Here is a 10,830-nt window from a genome sequence, read left to right on the forward strand (position 1 = left end):
GGGGGCAGGGAGAGTGGACAGTGGAACAAGAGGAAGGAGAATGTGGGCCCAGGGAGCCCAAGTTCAGCCAGAAAGAGTAGAAAAAGAAGACCGGCTGAGATTACCAGCGGTGGCACTGCTTACTCTGAACATGCCTAAAAACCACAGAATGTTTGGAATCTACCAAGGGGAATCCTGAAGGTGAGCAGTCCATAGTCTCCACTGACACTCGAAGTGGAGGCCCTCACTGTGTGGGAACAGACTATTTCAGACCCCTGAGAAAAGTCCAAACTGACTGTTGAGGGAGGTCAACAACACTCACTTTGGGCCTTTTCTTTCTTCAAAGGCAAGTTTATGGGTGGGCATGGCGATAAGGCGAGGGCCTGCAGAAGTCTTGCTGTACCTGTATTTGTAAGTGCTGTATTTGAGTTTGCTTTGCAGTTTCCCCATCTCGGCCCAGAAGTGACACAAAACCTTGTGAGGAGGAGCTTGTTTCAGTTGGCACCTGAGAGACAGCATGCCTTGTGGTTGCTGGAAGTGGTCGTGCCTGTTTAGTAAAAAGCAAAATGCATCCTGTTAATTTTGTTATGTACAATACTAGATACATGACATTTTATGAAAAATATTCTACTCTAGAGAACATTATGCTGAGTGAAACCAGTCACTCATAAAAGGACAAATATTAAGGGTTCATGGGTGGGGGGAGTGGGAAGGGAGGAGCTGATGCCAGGGGCTTATGTGGAGGGCAAATGTTTTGAGAATGATGAGGGTAATGAATGTACAAATGTGCTTTATACAATTGATGTATGTATGGATTGTGATAAGAGTTGTATGACCCCCAATGAAATGATTTTTTTAAAAAGAACAATATTGTATGAGACTGCTGTTCTAAAGGAAAAAAAATCTGATCAAACTTGTTATTTGGTCATTCGGCCTCCCTCTCAACCAGTGGTTCTCAACCTTCCTAATGCCGCAACCCTTTCACACAGTTCCGCATGTTGTGGTGATCCCCAACCATAAATTATTTTCATTGCTACTTCATCACTGTAATTTTGTTAGTTACGAATCATAATGTAAATATCTATATGCAGGGTGTATTTTCATTTTTACAAACTGAACATAATTAAAGCACAGTGGTCAATCACCAAAACAATATGTCATTATATATTGTGAAACATTTATTTCTAACTACAAATAAATGAAATTTTGTCTTGAAGCATGGTGTAGCATGGGTAACAGTCTTAATATAACAACAGCAGTAAACTACATTGCTACATTTTGGGACAGTATGCATAAAAAGTCAACATCAGTGCGAAGGTTGAGATAGCTTCTTTCTCACCAGATCAGAAATTCTCGGGGCAGTCTTTGCAAGAGCACAACGAAGATCATCTTCCACAACAAGTCTACTTCTGTATTTAGACTTGATAACTAACAAGCTGAAAAGCCCTGTTTCACAAAGATGTTGTTGGAAATGGAAGAAGGCGCAACACAGTCTCAGACAGAACAGGATATGACTGCAAACCCTTGATCCAGAATTCTGTAATTGGCATTGTAGAGAAATCTGTTCTCACTGCATCGCTGTTAATAAGTTCAATGAACTCCTCTTGTACTGTCTCAGGAACATCTTCAACTCTATGAATGGGCTGCTGGCAAGTGCAAACGGGGTGACAGGTAGATTTGGAAAGTCCGACGAAATTTCACCTGCAACCATGTGCAAGTGTTCTTTCACAGAAATTATCATCGTAGTCCTTTTGTCTGGTTCAATGTCATGCTCCTCAAAGAAAGCAAATAAGGTAGGCAACATGTAAATCTTATTTTAATCCAATTTTTCTTGCCAAAGCTTTAGTTTCATTTGGAATGATCAGATCTTTTCAGACAAATCAAGGCATGTTGCATTTGGTCCTTGCAGCGATAAATTTAACTCACTCAAGATGGCAAAGAAGACAGACAACCAAGTAAGCTGTTTTCTGCAGTTCACTTTGATTACTGAAAAGTGCTTCGAACTGTGGTCTTGCTTTCTGATTAAAAAATGTTTTGAGGTCATCACAAAACTCAAAAACACGCTTTAAAATTTTATAATTTATAATAATAATTTATAAATTATCAAGGGCTCAGGGGGGAGGGGGTAGCAGGGAGGGAGGGGGAAAATGAGGAGCTGATGCTAAAGGCTCAAGTAGAAAGCAGGTTTTTTGAGGATGATGATGGCAACATATGTACGAATGTGCTGGACACAATTGATGTATGTATGGTTTGTGAAAAGAGTTATATGAGCCCCTAATAAAATGATTTTAAAAATTAAAAAAAATTTTTTTCCTCTCAACAACCATCTCACTTCAGTGTGAAATAGCAGGGCATTATTCCACGCATCCAAATCATTGCACAGATGCGAAAACTGTCGATTTCACAAAATTGACACAACTTATGATGCTTTACATTCCTTCTTGCAACTCTTGTGGCAGCGTCTTCATTGCTAATATTTGCCGATGAATCATACAGTGAGTTCCAATGACTTTTGGTGACTCATTCAGTACCAAACGTTGAAATCCAGATTTGACATCCTAGCAGAGCTGGAGCACCATCTGTGCAAACACCACAAGCCTTTTCCCCAGAGACCTTATGCCCTTTCAGAAATGAACCAACTGTGTTAAATACATCACGTGCAGTAGTTGTCATTTCAAGAGGTTTGCAAAAAAGAAACATCTTTAAAGTCGCCATCATTAATACAACTCATATAAACCAATAACTATGAACAGTTTGCAACGTCTGTAGATTCATCAAGCTGGATGCTAAATATTGGAAGTGGAGCAGATTTAATTTCCTGGATGACCTGATCAAGAATATCAGCAGACATGTCATCTAATGGACAGTGTCGTTAGATAAGGAAATTGCAGTCAATTTTGTAACAAATTTGTCTCCAATCATAACTCGAACAGTCTTTGGCCACTGGCAACAGTAAATCCTCAGCAATGGTGTGAGGTTTCATAGCTATGGCCATTCTAAGTGCCACCAAATATGAAACTTCATTGGCTGCTACGTTTTGTTTGTGGTACTTGCCACCAGTGTCAAGTCTGGCTTTCTTGAGTCCATCAGCTTTGCTTCTAAAATAGTTGGTATCCTTGCTGGCAAAGCTTGGATGCTTGCTATCAAAATAGTGTTTTAGTTTGTTTGGCTTCATAGACTCGGCTGATAGAACTTCACAACAAATAACACATTGCGGTTTCTCAATTCCTGCTGTCATTATTGAGGCAAAACCATACTGTAAAAAGTCCTCACTATATTTTCTTTTCTTAACGTTCTTCTCTACACGATCCATTGTCACAGGATGGTTTGCTAATGAAAATAATATATAACAATAGCTTTAATAGTACAAAAGATGATACGTGGCATAGTTCAGTCAATACAGTTCCTTAAAGTTTCCGATAATTTACCACTCTGTTGTTTTTTTTACATACCTGTTACTATCATCACAAGGGGCAGGCAGTATTCATATCAACCACAGCTGAATATAAAAAGACCCATCAGCATCCAGATTAAGTTCCTACAGTACATATATATATTTTTTTTCTTTCAGTAGTTGATTTTACATTTACCCAGTAATTATAATTCATGAAGTGTCATTTTACTTCCAATACGGCTGTTTTCAACACAGTAATTGCTTTTTTTACAGAGTAGCTGCTTTCAACACAGCAGCTGCTCTCTACACAGTAGCTACTCTCCACGTGTGACTGGTCCACCTAAGTACATTATGGCGCCAACCCTGTCTCATACACCTGTGTTTGTACGGGGTGTTTGCGATAGGGTTGTCGAGATGATGTCATTATGCCGGGTACTCATATGTGGGTGTATCTGCATGTGGGCGGACCCACCTGGAGGGGGACAAAGGAGTGGTGTCTCAGTTCCTTAGACCATCGGAAATATGTGTTTTCCAATGGTCTTAGGCGACCCCTGTGAGAGGGTCGTTCGACCCCCAAAGGTAATGATTGTGTAATTCTTCTTGATATGATTGAACTATTGAATTGTGTAATAGGTGGATTAAGTGCCAATAAAACTGTTAAAGAAAAAAAATGAAGAAAAAGGTTTTCATAGTAAAAGAAAGACTTTAACCAAGAGTGCGAGTGGGGAGGGAAGCTAAGGCATTAGGGTAGAGAGCAGCCCGGTGTTCACGTGGGTGAGGGAGGGAAGCTCCCCACCAAGGGGAGAAGAGCAAGCAAGGGAGGAGGCCATAGATCAAGCTATTGGGAGTGGCTGACAGACAGGTCGCTTAAACTGTTTCACACAAAATTGATGACCTGAAATATAAACCCTCATCCCATTCACAATTTTAAAATGCCTAAAGAAATAAATAAAAGTTTTAAAAAGCCCTTTAAAGTAAAACAACTTCAATGTCCATCAGTAGATAAGTGGATAAAAGTGTCATGTTCAAGAGTAAGTCAGAAAGTATTTCTATAAAATAACAGACGCATTTATTAAACGTAATGTCAAAATAGAAAGCAATCGTTTCTTGACAAATCCGTCATCTGGGTCTACCCACGGCTGCAGGCAGTGTTTTCCTCTTTCTGGCCCTTCCTCAAATAATCCCGCACTCTTCAAGCCACACCGCGTCCAAATGGCAGCTTCGGCACCCTCGTGGGCTGTAAGCCGTGTTCCTTCTCATTGCTTTTGTGAGGGTGGGGAACAAAAAGGAGTCTGAAAGGCGAGATCCGGGCTGCAGGCTGCATGAGGTAAGTTTCCCAGTGTAGGACGTCTGGTACGACGCAGACGGAGTAGGTGCATTGTCACGATGTAAACAAACTGCTCACCAACACCGTTTTCGATTTGCTGTACACTTCCTTCCCCGTCACAGGTCCCTGCGATCACCCTGTGTCCTTCAAGAAAAGACACCCAGACGACCAGTTGGAACCCCAGAAAACAGTCGCCAGAACATTCTGACCTCTCTGCCTTCCGTTTCACTGGCCTAGAAAATTCCCTCGGACGCCACTGTTTTGATCAGGCCTTTCTTTTTTTAAGGCACCTGAAGGCGATCCGGACAAGTGTGTACTGAAAGAACTGTCCGTAGCCATCCACGGAACACAGAGACTGTTCCAACACGTTTTGTTTGGCACAAACCCATACACCAATGACTAGCACCCTCGTAGCGACACCTTTTTACTCGCCCTCATTTCCATACCAAAGAATATTACTCAGACATCAAGAGAGAGAAATGAAATCTGATATATACTATAACATTAACAGCACCTTGGAAAACCCTTGAAAACATTGCGCTGAGTGAAATAAGCCAATCACAAAAGGACAAATAGTGTATGACCTCACGCATATGAAATACCTGGAACAGGCAAAAGTACAGAGACTACAGTTGGTTACAGGTTAGCAAGGGTGGGGGTGGGGAGGGTAAAGGAAACGTAAAGAAACAACAGCTTTACATGGTTTAGGAAGCATTAGTTTCTGTTTACGGTGATGAAAAATTTGGCAACAGAAAAGGTTGATGGTTGGACAACATATATGATGGCACTAAAATCATACATGTGAAAAGTGTTAAATTGGTAAATGTGCTATGTATTTTTACAATGCTTCAAAAATAAATAGATCCTTTTTATAATGAATGTAACTGAACTACACACATAAATGGTTGTAATGACAATGTTTTCCATGGGGCCTGGAGGGGCACCAAAGTCAAGTGGCACAACACAGTCCACAATGGTAATGGTCTACCTTTGACTTTGCTGAGTAACGACTTTGATCTTAAAAGCTAGTGAGCAGCTATCTAACGCAACTATTGATTTCTCCCCACCTGCAGCAAAGAGTGAAGAAAGTCAGAGATGCAAGGAACCAATTACATGCCCAAAGGACTAATGGACCGTGTGAACCCAGCCTCTGTGGTGCTGAGACCAAAAGAACTAGATGATGCCTGGCTACCACCACTGACTTGCTCTGAGCGGGATCACAATAAGAGGTCACGGAGAGAGTGGGAGAAAAATGTGGAACGAAACTCAAAAGCATAAAAATGACCAGGCTCACTGGTCTGACAGAGAGACACTGGTGGAACCTGAGACTGTCTCTTAGACACACTTGACCTGAACTCACTCCCTTAGCTCCACTTTCAGACACAAAGAGGAAGGCCTATCCAACACCATGGAGGTGTGAGCTCCACGGGACAATCAGTCATGCTCCGTCAGCAGGACAGCCCTTTCCGCAGAGGAAACTCAGACGTCAGGCAGGGACAGGAAGGAAAGGAGAAGGGAAAGGGTACGCACAGGGAGGAAGTGGGGAGACTGGCACTACATGGTGGGCATTGCAACCAGTGCCTCAAAATGAAATGCGCATGAATTGTTGGGTGGAAAACAAATTGGCTATGAAAACTTCCACCCAAAACGTAATTCAAAGCAAATAAAAACTCTCATTAAAGCAAAAAAATAAAACAAAAGGCAACATTTTGTTATACTTAATCACAGAAAAAATAAATCTTTTCTACAAAGCACACACAAAGAAAACGAATTTAAAAACTAGAAAGAGCACTGTAATTGGAAATAAAAGTTTCCGCTTGATGAGGTTTCTTGGCTTCTGTGTCTCCTCTCAAGCTGCATCCTCGAGTGCCCTTGCTTCCCATTTACACAGTGAGGACACCCGACCAGCTGACCACCAGCAGACCGCCTTGACGAGGGCCCTCATACAAAGCACAGCAGGGGAAGAACGGCTGCTACCTGCAAGGTTAGTGGCTCAGACCTACCAGCCTCTTCCAGGCCGGCTGCTCCCAGAAAGATTTAGTCTCAGAAATCCTAAGGCACCGGTCTACTCTGTCCTATAGGGTCACTTTGAGTAACTTCATGGCAGTGGGTTTTTTGTTTTCATTTGTGTGCTTGATATTTATATTTATTTTATATTTATCTTTGTAGCTCAAGTAGCTTGCATAGTGCACCAAAAATATCTGTTTTGAAGTAGGAAATCCGAGGTTATTTCTAAGACATTCTAGGATTCTCTATCATAAGCCACAAGATGTGCTAACAGGTACAATTCCATGACAGTTTCCAAAAAGCTTGAGATGCTGTATTGTTTATAAATAAACAGAGCACAGGACTTCCTATCTGCCAGCCTCCGTTTCAACATTGTCAACAAACTAAGGACAGATACCACTCATTGATATAGGTCACTAGCCACTGCAGATGCTATAAAGGGACTGGCTCTGCTTGGACTCTTAGCTACTGCCTTCAGAGAGCCCTACATCCCATCTGAAAAGTATTCATAGAAAAATGTAAGAAAAAGATCATGTTTAGAATTACTTACCCCCGAATCAATAGGATCGTCGTAGTGAGATGCCGTATTCAAAGATTTATAGTTATCCTTTAGAAAATAGTTCATGCAGCCACCTCCTAATCTCTGTAGTTAATGAAGACACTCGAGTTAATCTCTTCTCTGTCTAAACATGTTTGCACAGAAAGCAGATTTGTAAGATAATGACCTTGTTTCATTAAAGAGATTAAAAGAGATTTTTCGCTCACAAAGAGATACCTGATAAAATTCTAAGATCCTATAACTCACATTTCCAACAATTAGGGACGGTATATCATGTTAGCTACACAACTATTTCAAATATGCAGATAGAGGATATTTAAATACATCCTTGCAATTTTAGTTGAATCCTAATGTAGAGCTTCTGCCAATCAGAAATCCTCGAGAACGGTTAATAGTTTCATGAGAAGGGCAATCTCTCACATCTTAAATAATACTCCATTAAGTATGAGCTGTAGAATTTGAGGTGGTAGCTTTTCAAAAGCATCATATATAAACCTTTTATTTAAAGATACGGAGAGAGCAGAAACATTATTTACTCAAAATTATAACGATGTAGATATGTTGACAGAATTTTTATTACATACACTTCTACATAGAAGAAACACATTTTTATAGCATTTAAACTCTATTTTAAGGATTCAGCTACATAAACAGAATCGGTTTACAGTGCAGCAGCATAGCTAGCTTAACATTTCATTCAGTACATTCGTCTTGGAATTAAGACAGAAGCTAGGGCTGAACTGTGACGCTCTCAGGTAGCACCGAGGTTAGAGAGCTCGGCTGCTGACTTAAAGGTCAGCAATTCAGCCAACTGCTCCCACCAACTGCTCTGAGAGAAAGAAGTGGCATTCTGCTTCGGAAAGATTCCTCACCCAAAACAGCACGCCAACCCCCATCCTTGAGTCAATTCTGACGCACAGCCACCCACTGGACAGAGGCCAAGCTGCCAGGCAGGGTTTGCAGGTTTACTCATTAGGAAGCCCAGCACCTCATCTTGCTCCCACCGAGCCGCTGGTGGATTCCAACCACCGGCCTTTTGGTTAGCAGCCACACGTCTAACTGCTGCACACCAACGCTTCCTACTGGGGTCCCTGGAAGCTGAAATTGACTCCAGGACACGCAACGTCAGCTCTGAATTACAGTTCTTATCATCCACATGCCATGCGGTTTCTTTGAGGATCAAAAATAGAACTTAACCTGTGCAAAGAATGGCTGTACAAATTTCTTATATCATTCAACACTATCGGAGTTATTTACTCTCCTTATTTTACACATGAGAAAACCAAGGCACACAAAGGTTTGGACAATAAATTGCCCAAATGTAAACTGCAATGTAAGTGGCAGGACTGAAACTTTCATCATGCAGTTACAACCCCCCAGGCCTGCTCTCAGCCAGCACAGCTAAGTCTCTATCAAAGCTGGTGCTGATAAAAGCCCTGGGTTCAACTTGATAATAGATGATCGTTAGATGAATAGTAAAAACCATCGTGAAATAGTTAACTTCACTGTTATTAATCCTACTCATATGCATAACATACATATAAAAAAGCAAGAGAAGATAAATTGAAAGATGAGTCTTGAAGATATTAAACTAAAGCCAGTTATATTCTCTGATCAGAGTGATTGATTACCCTATAAATTCTATATAACTAGGATATATTGAAAGGCACTTAAGAACTTGCAAACAAGGTGTATGTACTTGGAAAATGTCCGTGTTATTATAGTTTATTCTGAATAAATAAACTGCAAAACTAAAATACTGTTTCGTTATTTATATTATCTAATGATACAGATAGGGGAAACTGAGGCCCAGAGATTAGGAGGGGCTTGCTCAGAGTCTCAGATTAGGCCAGTCCCCAGTCAGGGCGCTCAAGGTGGCCCCACGTTTTGGGGACAACCTGGGGGCAGTTTTTCCTTTTCGCTTCCTTACATCACAAAGGACCCTCTACCTGCCAGCTGTTCCAGGGCCCATGAACGCGTATTTTCCGTGGAAGGGGAAAGAGGTGGTTTCCCCGAGACGGGGAGCTAGCCCAGTCGGGTTCTCGGGACCCCCTCCCACTTCAGCCGCGGACGCTCGCGACCCTTCCCCCTCCCCACCCCCCATACCCACCGGCGGGGCGGGGAGCGCCGGGCCGGCGGGCGAGCTGGGGGCGTCCGCAGGCTCCGCGCTCCAGGCGCGCGTTGCTAGGCGCGCGTTGCTAAGGCTGGAGCGCCGCCAACAGGCTCCGGGCGCGCGCGCCAGCCCTCACGCGGCAGTTCCGGCCTGCACGCGCGGACTTTCTTACTGTGACACCGCGCTGACGACGGCTGGAAGCAGACGCGTGTCCAAGGCCCGCTGCCTCCTAACGCGCACAAACAATCGCAGGAACGCAGAGACCACTGTGCCAGCCACCGAGGAAATGCATGATAAGTGCCACCACTGATAAGGCCACCCCCCCTCCCCGAAAACACAATCTCAAAACCCCCAGGGGCACTTCTACTTTGTCCTATGGGGTCGCAGGAGTCGGCATCCACTCGATGACAAGGAGTTTTTTGTTTCATTTGTAAGTTTTTATTTGCTCAGATAGAGGTGCTACCTTACTTTTTTTTTGGGGGGGGGGAGGCAGCGGAGAGTTTCCCTTCAAGCAGACCTCCAAACAGCACTTTGAGAGCAAACACCCTAAGACTCCACTTCCTCCAGAATTGGCTGATTTTGAACCTAAATTGTTGACAGGTGAATTCATGACACCTTTGACTCTTCTACTGTCTCAGACCTCAGGTAACAAATGGTTGATCAGCAAAAATAAAGGGGTTACAAAAACACTCATTTTTCTGCTGTTCCCCTTTGGGCTTCATGCAAAGACAAGTCTGTGTAAATGTATAATTGACTCTGATTTAGAAATCTGAAAATCAGTCCATCTTTGTTTAAACAATGTTTTACAATTGTAACTATATTGTTCATATTGTATAAAATGACTCATGTAATAGATCTATGTGCATATATATACAGCCTTAGTATTAAGGTAGCAGATGGACATTGGGCCTCCACCCAAATACTCCCTCCATGCAAGAATACTATTGGGCTGACATTCCATGATGCGCACCTTCCTGACACAATCGCTGAAGACAAAGTGGCTGCATAAGCAAATGTGGTGAGGAAGGCTGATGATGCCTGGCTATCAAAAGATACAGCATCTGGGGTCTTGAAGGCTTGAGGGTAGGCCAACGGCTGGCTAGCTCAGAGGCAGTGAAGCCAGCGTGGAGGAGGCGCGCCAGCCTGCGTGAACTCGAGGTGCCGAGGGGATCGGGTGTCTGGCATCAAAGAACAAAAAATTGTGTCATTGTGTGCTCACCTCCTCAATGGGATCAATGAAGACAGATGGGTGCATAAGCAAATGTGGTGAGGAAGGCTGATGGGGCCCAGCTATCAAAGGATACAGTGTCTGGGGTCTTGGAGGCTTGGGGGTGGACAAATGGCCATCTAGCTCAGAGGCAGCAGGGCCCATGTGGAGGAAGCACACCAGCCTGTGTGGTTGCTAGGTGTTGAAAGGATCAGGTATCAGGCATCATCAGAACAAAAAAATC

The 10,830-nt window shown here is 42.9% G+C and overlaps 1 protein-coding gene across 1 annotated transcript in view; it reads right to left on the reverse strand.

Moving 5' to 3' along the window:
* The window catches only part of WDR31 (WD repeat domain 31), a gene marked incomplete at its 3' end in the record, with an annotated part of 18,917 nt that extends 11,572 nt beyond the window's left edge, over window positions 1-7,345 (reverse strand). Inside the window, exons 1-2 of the mRNA XM_045296635.1 lie at window positions 7,258-7,345; window positions 383-526 (exon numbers count right to left, since the gene is read on the reverse strand). Of these exons, the coding sequence (XP_045152570.1) occupies window positions 383-526; window positions 7,258-7,332 (219 nt within the window). The remainder of the gene's footprint in view (window positions 1-382; window positions 527-7,257) is intronic.
* Window positions 7,346-10,830: the final 3,485 nt, after the last annotated feature.

This window comes from Echinops telfairi, unplaced genomic scaffold (assembly GCF_000313985.2).
Source record: "Echinops telfairi isolate 266 unplaced genomic scaffold, ASM31398v2 ScPeMD7_7410;HRSCAF=8448, whole genome shotgun sequence".
NCBI lineage: Eukaryota > Metazoa > Chordata > Mammalia > Afrosoricida > Tenrecidae > Echinops > Echinops telfairi.